Genomic DNA, 16,363 nt, shown 5'->3' on the forward strand with positions numbered 1-16,363 from the left:
TATAAGAGAAATGCAGCGGTCCAAAGAAAGCTATAATATAACTAGAGCGTCCGCTATATCGCATAGCAAATGACTTACTATAACTAAATGTACTTGGCAGTTACCGAGTTGCAGATTAGTGAGACAATTATAATACTGATCTGTGCCAAGTCCACAATGCGGGAGGATTGTTGTAGGGCACATCAAACTAAACACTGTGGCATCGTTCACGGTTGTATTAGAAGCAATTTTGCCACAAAAATGTGTAGTCTGACATGCTTTCGAGTTCAACAATTTGACAAATCGTACAGTATCAGCAGAGCAACGGATTGGCCTTGCCTTTCTCTTACATCTAGAATATTCTCGAAATGACTATTTGACGCTGAACGCGCCATAATCAAAGAGAAAATAACTAAGGATAAAGAGCAAATCATTATGCCGTTCTGGTGCCTTGTTGAAGTGTATAGCCATACCAATATGAACAAGTTGAAGACCGATGAGCATAGATTACACTAGTTTATGACAAAAAACAAGATGGTTATTTGCGAACAAAAAGCATTTTTCTTGTAAGAAAAGAAAATGTTTGTTACATTATGTCTCTAAACAGAAAAGTTAAAAAATATCAGTCGATGACTCGTATTATATTGTATGGCAATTGCTGAACTCGATATCGATAAAAGCGGGCCCTACTTCGCAAGACGATTACCTCATTTTGGACTCTATCTGTCCCTCAAACTCACGACAGAATCCCTGGATGTGCGAAAGAGACAGATAGTGTCGATAATAAGGACGCCCAACGGTGTAACCCCGCTGATACAACCCCCGCGGGAGGGAGAGAGTCAATATTATGTAAGGGACGTGACTGTCGCAAGGTATCACAATTATTGAAATCCAAAGGCCAAAGAATTGACTCAACTCAGCCCTCATGTTTTCAATGTAAAATAAAAAAAGCTATACAATAATTGACTAAATATCTTAAACCGCTATCAGGGGAGCGCGCCATCATTCATATCGAAATAGACTGAGGTGTACTCACTAATTTATACATTTCATCAAATAAACCATTAATTTACAAATACTTGAGCACCCATACGTACGGTTCGAAAGAAAGTTCATTATAATACAAAGCACTTAATTTAGTAATTCATTTGCGCGATATTTGTTCAGCGATTTACAAATCAACTCATCCGAAGATGCAATCGACTAGATCAACCTAAAGACTAAATTATCGATTATCGATTTCGATATGAATGATCACGCCTTAAAAATAAACAAAAATTAATGTCATCAAAATTTGTCAGTACCTAATCGAGATACGCTGTGGACCTACCGCGAAATGCGAGTGAAACTTACTAAATAGTATACGTTTCACAGCGTAGTTAAGTCTCACGGTAGTTGCACAGTATTAAACTATTGAGCATATTAATAAACAAGGCAGTCAACTTATAAAAATATCAAAATAAAAATGCTATTTTGAGTATAGTGAGATACTGTCAAAGAATAAAATTACTAGCGAAGCTTTACGCGACGAAACCCTTGCGAATTCGTCAAAAAACTAAAATTCGATTAAGTAATAGCTACTTAGGATAATCTAATAATCATAGTGGTAATAATAATAAACAATTACATTGATTTTTGGAAAAATATTGCAAATTCAATCACATTAATTAAAATAAACGTTACACGTTGTTTAAACTAATATGAATTACTAAAAATAAATGTCACACTCTGTCATTTGTTTAAAATTATGATGTTAACAATCGGCGTATTTTGTACAAATTAATAAGTCGCAAGAGTTTTGGGCGCAGCTTCCTCGACGCTGTTCAAAGCCACAACAATACAGTTGCATTTCATTTGCTAATTTATTCGTTACAATTTCTATGTACCACATACATATCAAAAGAAAAATAACTACAAACTAAAAATAAAAATGCTTTAGACGAATACATCGTAGGCCTTTAGTAAATCTTTAAGATAACAGGAAGACAAAATAAGTGATCAAAGAAAAATTTTTTCGTATTGCACCGATATTATACAAGTATAAAGACATGAGAGTCTTCGATGGATACACATTAGTATTATTTTTCAACGGCAAAGCGTCTAGAATGATATGTGTCAACAACCGAAAATAAATTAAAAAGGAACAATCAAATCATGCGCAATGCTCACAATTACTGTACTTCGCGTCAAACATAACAAATACCTATGGTCAGATACAATATAGGTATTCAACTACATAAATGATAATGTATAAACCATATACATCACAACATACACTATGCTATTCACAAAATAAAATATAGCATAGCACTTAAAACTAGCGAAAGGCCATGTATCTATCTACCCTTACATCCTTTAAGAATTCCAATTTTAAGGTCACTGTTTCGTTACAACTTCTATATCACTTGACAATGAACTAACACGATTGTAAACTTAAAGTCGAATTGTAAAATTAAGATTAAAACAAAAAGTAATTTGATTCCGTAGAAAATTGTTACACACATTAATAGTTTCGCTTACACTACTTGTTTTCGAGAGTGAATTTTTCGCTATATTACTTATATAAAAATTCGCTCGTGTGTCGCGCGCCGGCGCACCGGACGGGCTCAGAAACTTGTACTAAATTATATTCATACATTACATTTTATGCGGAAATGTGATTCGAACTTTTCGTCCGAAATACGTATTCCCAGTACAGTCTAAATATAATTCGTAATCGCTTCATTCAGGGGCAAATTCAGTGTAAATCTTGCGCATCGCTCGGCAAGACTCAACGAATTCACATACGATCGCGAGCGTTCAAAATTCATCCCTCGAAAGCTAACATGTCGTTTTTCGGTAAAATGTTCAAAGAGTTCCCTTATCAGTGGTCGAGGTTCCTAATTCTAATCCAGACTCAGTAGGCACTAACACGACACACCCGACTCGAACGTCCTTACGTTTACGTTACATGTATAATACATAGAAAACGGTAAAATACGTTAAGTCACTCGCACAATTCCACTAGACGTCCGTTATACTTATTCATAGTCTTTATTTTATTAACTGAGATCATTTTTGCCTCTATGCACTACATCGAGTCGGTCGCCCGTGAGCCGCCGCGGTAGGAACATGACAAACGATGTGCTGCGGGCCTTCGTCGCGGCTGTGGCCTCTGCCAGGGGTCGTGACCTCTTGCCAGGGGTCGTGACCGCTTGCCAGGGGTCGTGACCGCTTGCCAGGGGTCGTGACCGCTTGCCAAGGGTCGTGACCGCTTGCCAGTGGTCGTAACCTCCTGCCAGACATCGTAAACGCTTGCCAGACACCGTGAACTCTTGCCAGTGGTCATAACTTCTTGCCAGAATTCACGGTCACTGGCCTGAGCTCACAACTTTGAAATAGAAGCCACAGCCGCGAGGAAGCTACCCAGGTTACAAAAGTACGACGGTACATCGACACGAAACGTCAACGAACATTCGGCTACAAGGGGAATGTTCGGTGAATTTCGGTAATAAGGCGCGGGTTTTAAAAAAATGGCGGCGGCGGTCTCATACCATAACGCGAAGCGATGGATGCTACGGAACGGTCAGAAGAGGCTATCGGTACATCATATAACAAAATGGATTATTAATTAGACTATACGCGGTTTAACATTGATTGTTAAGATCTGTTGGCAGTGTTAATCTCACTATCTATTTCAATAAAAAAAACTTCCACGCTAAGCGGAACAACATCTAAAGTACGATTATATATTTATACATATACATATAGGGTCAACAAGCTCTTCTGACCGGGTCCGTAAGGGCACGGGGGCACTCACTCGGGCACAAGTCACTCGCATGTCACTCGCAAGTCACTCGCAAGTCTGTCTGCAGCACCACGGTTCACTCACGCACTATTGTCACCGGGGGGGACTTTTGGGGGTCAGAGACTATCAGGTCCAGTCGATGTCACAATATGAGAAAAGGCTAAGAGAGCTAACTTGGGAAAATCTTTTTTTGAGATATTTGGAGAGGTTTATTTGTAAGGAGTCTTTCATATTTAACTTCTAGATGGATCTACTATTTTCACATCTATATTCTGCTGCCGGTGGCGATGCTAAATAATCTAGATTTATTAGTTTTATTGGTTCTTATCTTCTTCAATAGAGCAGTGATTGCATTTTTTTTCTTTTTTGGGATGATGATCTTCCTTTTTAGTAGACAAGTCAATTCTGATCATTGGTACGAAGGATACTATAAAGTAACACATGAATTTAGGAACTTCTTTGTGGATCAGTTTTCGTCCACGATTTGGATGTCAATGGTTGCAATTCTTCAGCGTTTTCTTTACACTTTTGATTTAGCCTCTTTTGGTTAATTCATTTAAAAGCCTCTGGTTTTTAAAGTAGATTCTCTCCCTTTTTTAATTTGGTTCTTTCTGAAAGGACGCAAATCTTTCGTTTAGGGGTGTAGAGACATTTTGCTATGTCGTTATAGCTCACATTTTTCATTGCTCTTGCATTTATTTTGAATGATTTTGATCTTTTTCATTGTTGTTATAAATTCTTCAGTTTACTTCGCCTCGTTGAGGTTAAAAACCTTTCCATATTTACGAGTACATCTTTAAGGCCTCTAATATTCGTTATACCTCTTCGATTTACAATATCCCTTATAGACTGTATTGAGCTCTAACGAACTCTTAAGCTCTCGTAAAGGCCGTCATAAGTTCTCACAAATGCCTTCTTTTCACAAAGTTAACAACGGTCATCTCAAGCTCTTCTAAAGGGCTTTTCACGTTTCAAGTCACAACGTACCAGTTTGGCATCACCTCCATTTAAGATCACATAATCAATGTTATAGCTCACATCTCCCATTAAAGTCCCAGTATCTCATCTCTCCCATTCAAGGTTACATATCAATGTTATAGCTCTCACATCTAACGTAGTATCTCATTTCTCCCATTCAAGGTTACATATCAATGTTATAGCTCTCACATCTAACGTAATATCTCATCTCTCCCATTCAAGGTAACATATCTGTATTATAGCTCTCATATGTAACGTCCCAGTATCTCATCTCTCCCATTCAATGTTATAGCTCTCATATGTAACTTCCCAGTATCTCATCTCTCCCATTCAAGGTTATAGCCCTCACTTCTCCCATTGAATCTGACACCGTCACAGCCCTCTCCCCCTACCCCCCCTCCCCGGTGATCAGACGAGGTGGTCGCGGTCGTCCAGCGAGGCGTCAGAATGCGCATGCGGCGCCAAGTCGCGCTCCAGGTCAAGCGAGCGCCGCTCGAGTTCTAAGCGCGCGCTGCCCGCGGTACCGGCGCCGGCGCAACGCCGCGGCGCTTCTAGGGACGACACCTGCTGGAGAAAGAACTATTTAGAAAAGAAGTAAAGAGATTACGTTTTCTGGGAAAAAGATCTCAAGACAAAAAGGAATATAAATGTTGACATGATATTCTAGAAACATCTGACGCGAAAAATGTACAGTACGAGTAGTTTGGTATAGTCGAATGCCGGTTGCAGATTAACGCCCATATTCAGAAACATTACTATGATTTCTCACAGTGCGCGTGGACGCACAGGGTGATACACAAGCCAATCACAGAGCTCTATTCAACGCTGTGCGTTCGATTTTCTGCTTTAAGTTAGTTTAGCTTCGCTCGCATAGCTGACATAGTTTTCCATAGTTTGATGCAGATTTTAAGAATCCATTTCTTAAAATAGGATTTTAGTTACTTCAGCTATTCTCGAGAGACAATAACTGGGTGGGAAAGAGAATTTAAAATGGGGGCACTTTGGCACTCTTGACTCAAATCAAATCTAATTTCTAACCTCACAGTCTATCAATAAATATAAGGACCGTATGCTAATGATAGTAGGTCTAGATTACCTTAGCAAGGCGGCGCGGGCAGGTAATGGGGACCCTATGGCGAGGACGTAAGGCTCACCTTGGCGAGGCGGCGCGCGTCGGGCGGGCGCTAGGACGGCGCGGGCAGGTGGGGCAGCTTGGCGGCCCAGTAGGCGCCGCGGCCCCGCAGCCAGTGCAATGGGGACCCTATGGCGAGGACGTAAGGCTCACCTTGGCGAGGCGGCGCGCGTCGGGCGGGCGCTAGGACGGCGCGGGCAGGTGGGGCAGCTTGGCGGCCCAGTAGGCGCCGCGCCCGCAGCCAGTGCAATGGGGACCCTATGGCGAGGACGTAAGGCTCACCTTGGCGAGGCGGCGCGGGCAGGTGGGGCAGCTTGGCGGCCCAGTAGGCGCCGCGGCCCGCAGCCAGTGCAATGGGGACCCTATGGCGAGGACGTAAGGCTCACCTTGGCGAGGCGGCGCGCGTCGGGCGGGCGCTAGGACGGCGCGGGCAGGTGGGGCAGCTTGGCGGCCCAGTAGGCGCCGCGGCCCCGCAGCCAGTGCAATGGGGACCCTATGGCGAGGACGTAAGGCTCACCTTGGCGAGGCGGCGCGCGTCGGGCGGGCGCTAGGACGGCGCGGGCAGGTGGGGCAGCTTGGCGGCCCAGTAGGCGCCGCGCCCGCAGCCAGTGCAATGGGGACCCTATGGCGAGGACGTAAGGCTCACCTTGGCGAGGCGGCGCGGGCAGGTGGGGCAGCTTGGCGGCCCAGTAGGCGCCGCGGCCCGCAGCCAGTGCAATGGGGACCCTATGGCGAGGACGTAAGGCTCACCTTGGCGAGGCGGCGCGGGCAGGTGGGGCAGCTTGGCGGCCCAGTAGGCGCCGCGGCCCGCAGCCAGTGCAATGGGGACCCTATGGCGAGGACGTAAGGCTCACCTTGGCGAGGCGGCGCGGGCAGGTGGGGCAGCTTGGCGGCCCAGTAGGCGCCGCGGCCCGCAGCCAGTGCAATGGGGACCCTATGGCGAGGACGTAAGGCTCACCTTGGCGAGGCGGCGCGGGCAGGTGGGGCAGCTTGGCGGCCCAGTAGGCGCCGCGGCCCGCAGCCAGTGCAATGGGGACCCTATGGCGAGGACGTAAGGCTCACCTTGGCGAGACGGCGCGCGTAGGTGGGGCAGCTTGGCGGCCCAGTAGGCGCCGCGCCCCCGCAGCCAGTGCAATGGGGACCCTATGGCGAGGACGTAAGGCTCACCTTGGCGAGGCGGCGCGCGTCGGGCGGCCGCTAGGACGGCGCGGGCAGGTGGGGCAGCTTGGCGGCCCAGTAGGCGCCGCGCCCCCGCAGCCAGTGCAATGGGGACCCTATGGCGAGGACGTAAGGCTCACCTTGGCGAGGCGGCGCGCGTCGGGCGGCCGCTAGGACGGCGCGGGCAGGTGGGGCAGCTTGGCGGCCCAGTAGGCGCCGCGCCCCCGCAGCCAGTGCAATGGGGACCCTATGGCGAGGACGTAAGGCTCACCTTGGCGAGGCGGCGCGCGTCGGGCGGCCGCTAGGACGGCGCGGGCAGGTGGGGCAGCTTGGCGGCCCAGTAGGCGCCGCGCCCCCGCAGCCAGTGCAATGGGGACCCTATGGCGAGGACGTAAGGCTCACCTTGGCGAGGCGGCGCGCGTCGGGCGGCCGCTAGGACGGCGCGGGCAGGTGGGGCAGCTTGGCGGCCCAGTAGGCGCCGCGCCCCCGCAGCCAGTGCAATGGGGACCCTATGGCGAGGACGTAAGGCTCACCTTGGCGAGGCGGCGCGCGTCGGGCGGCCGCTAGGACGGCGCGGGCAGGTGGGGCAGCTTGGCGGCCCAGTAGGCGCCGCGCCCCCGCAGCCAGTGCAATGGGGACCCTATGGCGAGGACGTAAGGCTCACCTTGGCGAGGCGGCGCGCGTCGGGCGGCCGCTAGGACGGCGCGGGCAGGTGGGGCAGCTTGGCGGCCCAGTAGGCGCCGCGCCCTCCGCAGCCCGCCCCGCTAACCCCGCTGACCCCGCTCGCTGAACCGCTTTCTTCCGATAATGCTGCTTGTAGTTTCGCTTCTGGAAGATGAAGGAAGAGAGTTACAGTATGTTATGTAGATCTTCATTAAGAATATACACCAATTTAATTTCTATAAACAAAGATTTTATTATCAATTGGCAGTTCCCAGTCAGGTTAAACTTAAGTAATTTAGCTGTTGACATCTTCAATCCAGCCAATAGCATCAAGTGATGTACGCCACAAAGTACAATATCTAGTTTTTACATCCAACATATTTAGTTCTGTGAATCAAGAATTAGGAAGAAAAGCGTGTAGGTATTTAACCCTGTTAGATTTCTTCTTTTTATTTTATTTAGTCTCCCACTAAAAACAATTAACGTAATTTAGCCTACATATACAGCGTTTCTTTGTTTCTGTCTATATCTTTTTGTACATAATATCTGTCTACATCTTTTTTCTACCCAACTGTCTATATCTTTTTCCTACCTGACTGTCTACATCTTTTTTCTACCCAACTGTCAATATCTTTTTTCTACCTGACTGTCTACATCTTTTTTCTACCCAACTGTCAATATCTTTTTTCTACCTGACTGTCTACATCTTTTTTCTACCTGACTGTCTACATCTTTTTTCTACCCAACTGTTTATATATTTTTTATACCTAACTGTCTATATCTTTTTTCTACCTGACTGTCTACATCTTTTTTCTACCCAACTGTCTTTTTATACCTAACTGTCTATATCTTTTTTCTACCCAACTGTCTTTTTATACCTAACTGTCTATATCTTTTTTATACCTAACTGTCTACATCTTTTTTTCTACCCAACTATCTATATCTATTTCTAGCTGCTTTATAAATATGTACTCACTTGCGACTTGCGATGCGTTGAAGGTGACGGGCGTGCGAGCGAGAGGGGTGCGGAGAGAGCCGCCCCGCCCGCCGCCGCTGCCGCCCGCGCCCGCCGCGCCCCCCGCCACGCCCCCGCTCGTCTGTGGACAAACAACGAGTATAAACAAATAGATTAATGTTGTGATTTCTTTATTCTATTAAAGCTTCTACCACGCCAAAGCGTGCAGTGTACCTACCATGAGTTTACGTTAGGTGTGCTCGCTAGCGATTAAGTCAAAAATCTCTATGAAGATTTTGTTTCTTGAAAGTAGCCGATAGGGGCGCTGCACAATATGTCATAATAATTAATGTCATTTTTTTACGCAGTCGCTAGCGAGCACACCTAACGTAAACTCATGGTAAGCACACAGGTCGCCATCGCCGGTGCGATGAAAAGCCAATGACAGGTCGCGCGACCGATGACAGTTCACGCGACCTGTCAATTGGCCTTTGATCACGCCGGCGATGGCGATCTGCACGCGTTGGTGTGGTTGAAGCATAACAGACGGATTGTATGCTTCTTCCCATTTTCTTCTTGTTTTCTGGAGCCCGGTCTCTGAGCACGTAGAATTTTGTCCAGTGACCCCAAGCTGCCCATTGCTACGGGCGGCCGCAGAGTGTGCGAGCGCGACAGCAACATAATTACGGCCGAATAAATTCTGCCCTTAGTAATAAGTACTATGTCATCGTAGTTATAAACAGATTTGTTGTGATCTTTCAGCACACGTTGGACGTGGAATTTAGACAAGTTCTTATTCTAAATTGGCCCAATTAGGAATCGAACCTGTATCCCTAAGCACTATGACGACAAAGCGACGATGTAACACCATCACACCGAGTCGCCAACATAATTATGCCAATCTGAACACCTACCTACATACATATTACCATTATTTTGTAGAATTGTAGTTCAATAACGTAGTATCAAAATGGAAAATAGTTCAGTGGTAGAAGATACCAGCAAGTGGAAGGTCGTATATTCTAATCCCTTTTCCTAATATGATATATTTTCCTATTGTTAAAAAAATGTGACATAGTAGTCACTTAGAATGCTGTTTATCTTGCCTTTCTATTCTACATAACATTCTTCATTCAATATTAATACTTATGTTTAGTGTTTAAGTACTATAATGCTACAGCTTGACATAACTTGCAAGTTAATAGCATCAACTCAAAAAAAAAATCAATAACAACAGTTTTATATTTCCAACTACCATTGTTAATAAAAGGAAAACATTGCTTATTTATGGCAAAAAGTAACATCAAACAAAAATCAAACCATGCATGCACAAATTCAAATATTCAAACAAAAACTAATTACGCAGGCTGTTAAAGACATGCGTACGTTACTGTATTAAAACACCGATTAACAAAATACATGCATCCAGCTCCATTTTTTTTTCTAAAAGGCCAAGAAAAAGGAACAAAGGCCAAGCACAAGTTCGTAAAATACAGCTCAAAGGAAAAAACATAGAAATAAGAATAATTTACAGATAGCATGACAGTTTGTTAACGGAATAGAGAAAAATAGAGAAAGAATGGGCATTTCGATTTAAAAGAAAAATCGGTCACGTCCGTCGATCCTGAATGCCTAAAGAAATAAAATTAAATGCAACTTAAAGCAAAATAAACGGGACCGCTTGTGGCTATCGATTATTATAAAGAAATTATAATAATAATTAACAAATTACTAAAACGAATATCGTTGCGATTGGGTTTAGAATCTAAATAACGTAAGGTTAAAATGTGTCTAAAATCTGTCCAGATGGGGTACCATTATGTAATGTGAATGATATTATTAAAATACATAGAACTTTAGATTTGATCCTCAAGTGGGATGATAACAAATTATCCGTATATTCGTTCGCTTGTTCAATTAAGGTTTAGATCAATAATTATTCGTGAGTCGTGTCAGTCTCCTATGGCGGCTATTAAATCTTCTGACATAATTTGTAAAATAAACTAACATATTAGAATAAAGTACATCTTTATGACACTATCATAATAATGAATGGGGTGTCAGTAGCTACAACAACCCCCTTAATAGAAAAAGAACAAGAAGATAATACGAAAAAGATATTTAGCGCCTGCACTGAAAATTATAACCTTTCTTTTTTTTTTTTAAACCTAACCTAACCCAGTCGCAACTCCACAAGCGGCCCCAAAACAAAAAAGAAGCGGTACCAACAAACCTATTTGTCTGTGCATTTAGCGTGGGCGAGTCGTTTGACGTGGTGCGCTATACTAACGTGGTTCTGCTCCTCGTCGTGGGGCGCGCGCGGAAGGCGCCGGCGCAGCCACGCGTGGCGCAGAGCCGCCGCTGGCGTTAGCCGCTTCTCTGGGTCCCACTCGAGGCATCTGGGAATGTAAAGAATGAAGGATCAGTCAATAGAAGTCCACTGATAGATAGAACTCACTTTACATGTACACCATACATAAGAATGAAAGAGAAAAAAATATACAAAAGATACGGCACAATTATGACGGTATGATAGATAAAGATGAATCACCACATCAGCCAGCCACATGGAGTCCACTGCTGGACGTAACACACATCAAGAAGGGCTAGACAGCCAACCAAATCTCAACTACTATACCAACAATAGAAAATGTGGTTTTCTTTTACCGCAGGACGCTTAGCGGTCAAGGCGACTCACCGCGCCACTGCGTCATTGAGTGGTGAAATATTACTGCTTTTCTAAATTTGGAGGACAACTAATAAATATCTAATTGCTACATTAACTTTAAATACTAACCGTCTAATGAAATCAATAAAGAACTTATCTTGACAGCCCTTGAGGGCTGTCACAAAGCTCTTGGATCCTGGCGGACCTCGTGGCTTCCCTCTCCTCGACATTCCTGAAATTATAAAAAGGATACATGTTAATCGTAGACAAAAGTAAAAGTAGACGGGAGAACGATGGGCAAGGGTTCTAGAATCTTTGAGATGTTTTTTTAAACACATTCGTTTTTCGGCCAATATTTTGACATTAGATACTCTACACTACACTGCTGTGTTGCTTTTATTTACGTTATTCACGTAAACATTTCCAGTTTGAATGTAAAAAATAACAGTAGCTTATTTTTTTAGTCTAATTACAGCGCAATTTACTTTTTCAAATCGTCCATATTATAGCGATATAAATCTATTTTCGATTATAGCTTTTTCATAAAACCATAAGACAGCAAGGAAATAAATTTCTCCGCATTAAAAAAAAAAAGATAAATGTATCCATTGTTCTTCAGAGATTTGATTGTAATTACTTCAATTAAATAATTGAATTAATAATAATTAAGATGGAATACAATAGCATCATGAAGTAGGAATAGGAAAAGAGTCTAGAATACGGATGTGTCACTTTTTACCCGACTGCGCAAGAAGGAGGTAATGTTTTTAAGGAATATAATTGCGTTAAATGCGACGCTAACCTTTTGTTTCCCCAGGCTTTGTCATAAAATCGTCTTTTAGTTTATGTTCCTAATCCCTAGATTATTTTAACTCAATTTCTTCTTGTGGTTCAAAACATGTCAATTTGTTAACAAAACCAGAGTTCAGTTTATACTAGAAGTTAATGAATTAAGAGTGAATGTGAGTTTATTTTAGCTAAAAGTAAAAAGCAGAGTAATTTAGAGTGTGGGCATTTTTAATGGGATGACAAACTAGATGGGATTTACCAAACGATTGCGTATCAAATTGGATGGGGCCCAAAAAGATCAGACGGTTTAGCGACAATCGAGTAAACGCTGTATTTTTTACAATGTTTTCACAATCATAGAGGTTGGTAAGATTGGCGTAAATCTATAATATCTGTTTGTTTATTTATTACAAAGATTTGCCAACATAATTAGAATAAGAGTATTTTTTACGTATAATTAAACTATAAGTACTTTTTTGCCGGCATTTGACGAGACCACCATAAGTGAGATGCAGTTAAGTGTCAGTTTACATATAATTAACTATTCTAGATGTCATGTCTTACTATAGATTTATTACATTTCCGCACATAAACAATTTTTATAGAGATAATAAATTGGTCTTTGGATTGGTATTAAGTTCCTAAGACACTTTATCTGGTAAGAAAATTTAAGGGTAAATGAGAGGAAATGATTTTTTACGGAAAGCCCATCATTTCTTATATTATTTATGAAATCAAAATCAAATGTTTAAATTCATTCGATTGCACACCATGCTGAAAAAGTGGTGGGCAGAAGCTTCATTTATAAAAGTATCAAATGCATGACGGGTTTTTTGGAATCTAAAATATTCAGTAGAATTGTCCTATTACGTAGGAAGCTTACGCGTCTGTCTGACAAGCTTTCAAAAAAAGCTTCTGATTCAGATGGCGGGGCGTAGATCCCAGTCTGACGAAAAGTTAAAATTTATAGATATTGCAGCATGTCGTTTGGAATCTCTCTGATTCATACTTTCAGTCATTGCACATTGCAGTGTGACGTTTTGAATGTAGGCGAGTGGTTTTGTAAATATTTTGAAGGGTTATTTATAATGATGAGGGCATGAGGGAAGACTCGCGATAACAGACAAATTCCGATGATTTTAAGCTTAAAATTCTAGACTTTTTCAATTTATAGTTCAAGAGATGTATGAATATAACAGCATGGATTACTGAACACTAGCTACTTACGAATATTTGTAAACTAACCATACGAAACCATAATTAAACAACGAAAAAAGCAGCATTAATATACCTACTCTTCTCTACATAGATTTATTAGAGAGAGATTAGAGATTTAACCACTAGACTCGTAAGATTTATTCTTCAAGTGGTATAGAAGTTATTCTTCGAATTAGTCTGTTACTTTTAAGCAAGTTAATTTCAGCCTTTTCAACCAACTTCATAATCGTCGATCCATCAAGCAAGAGACGTAAGTGTCCACTCGAGCTGTTTACTACCTTCACCTTTCATGGGTTCTATACGGTCTGTTTCAGGTTTGTGTTATTCATTAATTTTGTCTTCTGTCGATCTATTTTTTTTCCATTAATCCTATACATTTATACATACTAGATACGAGTAGTTATTGACCCAATCATTTCCAATCTACCGAGTAGCTAGAATCATTTACGTCTGACTGACATTAATGTATTTTCGAAGTATGTGTACAATGAACCATATGATTTGCATACAATTTCCTAGTTTCCAATCTATAATTTATTGGTTTGCTTCGTAGAAAGATTTTTGGCAAGTTCCTCGAAGGGACACCATATATCTTCACAGATTCACCCACGTCCATGTTAATGTTTTCCTTGTGCGCGATTTTTTGCAGGATTTCAGATGTGAGTTATAATTAATTATTGTTTTGGAAGGCGATTCTTTTGTATGGTAATTTGGGGGTAAAGGACGGGGTTTTGCTTTTATGAGTGAGGTAATTGATCAATTTAGAAGTTTATTTAAATTACATATTTCGATTCGTTTAGTTTTAGCTTCGTAATAATATGGAATGTAACATTATTATTGGGGATTTTCAATGAATTGTTTCTACACAATTTAAAAACAAACTATAAATCTATAGAGCAAATTGATTTTGATTAGATTTAATAATACAATCAATATTGAATGACTTCACTATTTATTTAACCAACTCAATCGACTAACGTTTTAGCAAATTCCAAGCAATTAAAAAATTAAAGGAACTAAAAAAAATTGATTGAGAAGAAATTGAGTTTTAAGACCAGATTAATGTGCATTTCTAGATTTAAAGCGCTTTGGAATTAGTGATGTTGGTCACACCAATTCGCGCGAAAAAGTAAAGTTCCGTCACTCGCCAGTGGAGAGAAAGAAAGAAACATTTATTACGATGAACATCACTTAGTTAAGGACAAAGAAGGTACTTGGAAAAAAAAAACAGAAATTATAGCACATAAAACATTACAAGGAAATAAAAAGTGAACTGAGCAGTGCTACCCTGCCTCAACATGATGCCCATCGCAATGGGACCCCACTCGCATATACCGTGGCCCACTGTAAGGAAGGCCACGACCCTGGTTTTCAGTGTGCCCCATGCCGAGTAGCGCCAACTGGCAAGCGCATAAGGACACCTTCATTGTTGTGATAATAAAGCTTTTCTACCAACCTCCACTTAAAACAGTAGTGCCATCGGCCAGCGTGGTGGCCGTGCAATACCGCGGAAGCCCTTTGCTGCTGATGAAGTTCTTGGAGCGCTTGCCCTGCTCGATCAGCTTCTGAGGAGGCATGCCGAGCAGCTCGATGATGCAGGCCATCTGGTCCGCCTCATCCTCGCCGGGGAGTAGGGGGAAACCTGGAAAACGGGGTGAATTCAAAGGACATCTTCTGTTTTGGGGTAATTTTACCCTTCGGAATGTGTAACCTTAAATCAAATCAAATCATTTATTTACTTTCAGATAAGGTACAATAGATGGTAAAAAAATTAAAAACGTCTCGCCATGGTATGGCATGTAAAATTAATAAGTAGGTAATTTAGTAAAAAGGTGCTAGCTGGTGTAGTGATGGATCAATCAATGATGATGATAAAAGATTTAACGACCTACTATTATCTGATAATTAGGTGAAGTGAGAAAGAAAGTTAATTATATGTAGTACCTAGTCTTACCGATGCTCATGAATTTAAGTATGTGAGTTTGTCTATGCTCCCAATAAGTCACTTCTTCACAGCTGTTTCTATCAAAGTTGTACGGGACCAGCTTCCAGTAAACTGTTATCTCTATGTAGCTAGGATCTACAGCTTGACCGCACTTATAAAACCAATGAAGTGAAGTCTCGAGAAAAGTCAAAGGGTCATAGAATCCACAACGAGATTATTCACAAGTTTATTTCTATTAGGAAGATCCAATAGGATTCATAGGAGCCTGGTTTCGCTTTTGCAAAGGTCCTCATAATCAAGAGCAGTAACCAAATATAAAGATATGTTTACCTGTGAGTAGTTCCGCAAGGATGCATCCCAGGGACCACATGTCGATGGGCATCCCGTAGCGGGCACCCATCATCACCTCGGGCGCGCGGTAGAACCTCGACTGGATGTACGTATACACCCGCTGGTGCTCGTAGCACGAGCTGCCGAAGTCTATGACCTGGAATAGAAGAGGTTGAAGGTCAGATTCTATTACTGGTAAGGCAATAAAAATGAGGAATGGAAAATAAAGTCATGCATCAAGAGAAGAACTTAAAGCACTTTTTAGCAGTGCAGCAGTTACGGTTTTCTTACGAATTAAAGTTTTGACATTACTCTCGCAACTAGACTATTATTATTTTTATCTATCTATACTTATAATAAATCTGTAGAGAGGTCAATTCTGTACATGAAATATATTTTCAAAATAACTATCAGGGGGTGATTAGTGATCGATACTGATGCCAAAAATGCAATCAATAAAATTTTTGTCTGTCTGTCTGTCTGTCTGTCTGTCTGTCTGTCTGTCTGTCTGTCTGTATGTTCCTTATAGAAACAAAAACTACTCGACGAATTTTAACGAAACTTGGTACAATTATTCTTCATACTCCTGGGCAGGTTATAGGATACTTAGGAATTCCCACGGGAACGGGAATTAGCGGGAAAATCCTTTTGTGTGAAAAATCTAAACCGCTTAAGTTAGACGCTTGAAATTTGGCATGCGGGTACCTTAGTAAACTTAAAACTTAGTTACAACAGGATATTGCAAAATTCCCACGGGAACG

The 16,363-nt window shown here is 42.1% G+C and overlaps 1 protein-coding gene and 1 long non-coding RNA gene across 2 annotated transcripts in view; one reads left to right on the plus strand and one right to left on the minus strand.

The window, feature by feature from the left end:
- Window positions 1-16,363, plus strand: part of LOC135084187 (uncharacterized) — a 151,826-nt gene that overhangs the window by 4,750 nt on the left and 130,713 nt on the right. The window lies entirely within an intron of this gene.
- Window positions 7,702-16,363, minus strand: part of LOC135084178 (dual specificity tyrosine-phosphorylation-regulated kinase 2) — a 208,166-nt gene continuing 199,504 nt past the window's right edge. The window contains exons 2-7 of the mRNA XM_063978916.1: window positions 15,603-15,759; window positions 14,784-14,969; window positions 11,450-11,552; window positions 10,886-11,051; window positions 8,674-8,794; window positions 7,702-7,862 (exon numbers count right to left, since the gene is read on the minus strand). Of these exons, the coding sequence (XP_063834986.1) occupies window positions 10,886-11,051; window positions 11,450-11,552; window positions 14,784-14,969; window positions 15,603-15,759 (612 nt within the window). The 3' untranslated portion in view covers window positions 7,702-7,862; window positions 8,674-8,794. The remainder of the gene's footprint in view (window positions 7,863-8,673; window positions 8,795-10,885; window positions 11,052-11,449; window positions 11,553-14,783; window positions 14,970-15,602; window positions 15,760-16,363) is intronic.

The sequence above is a fragment of the Ostrinia nubilalis genome, chromosome 25 (genome assembly GCF_963855985.1).
Source record: "Ostrinia nubilalis chromosome 25, ilOstNubi1.1, whole genome shotgun sequence".
NCBI classification, from domain to species: Eukaryota; Metazoa; Arthropoda; class Insecta; order Lepidoptera; family Crambidae; genus Ostrinia; species Ostrinia nubilalis.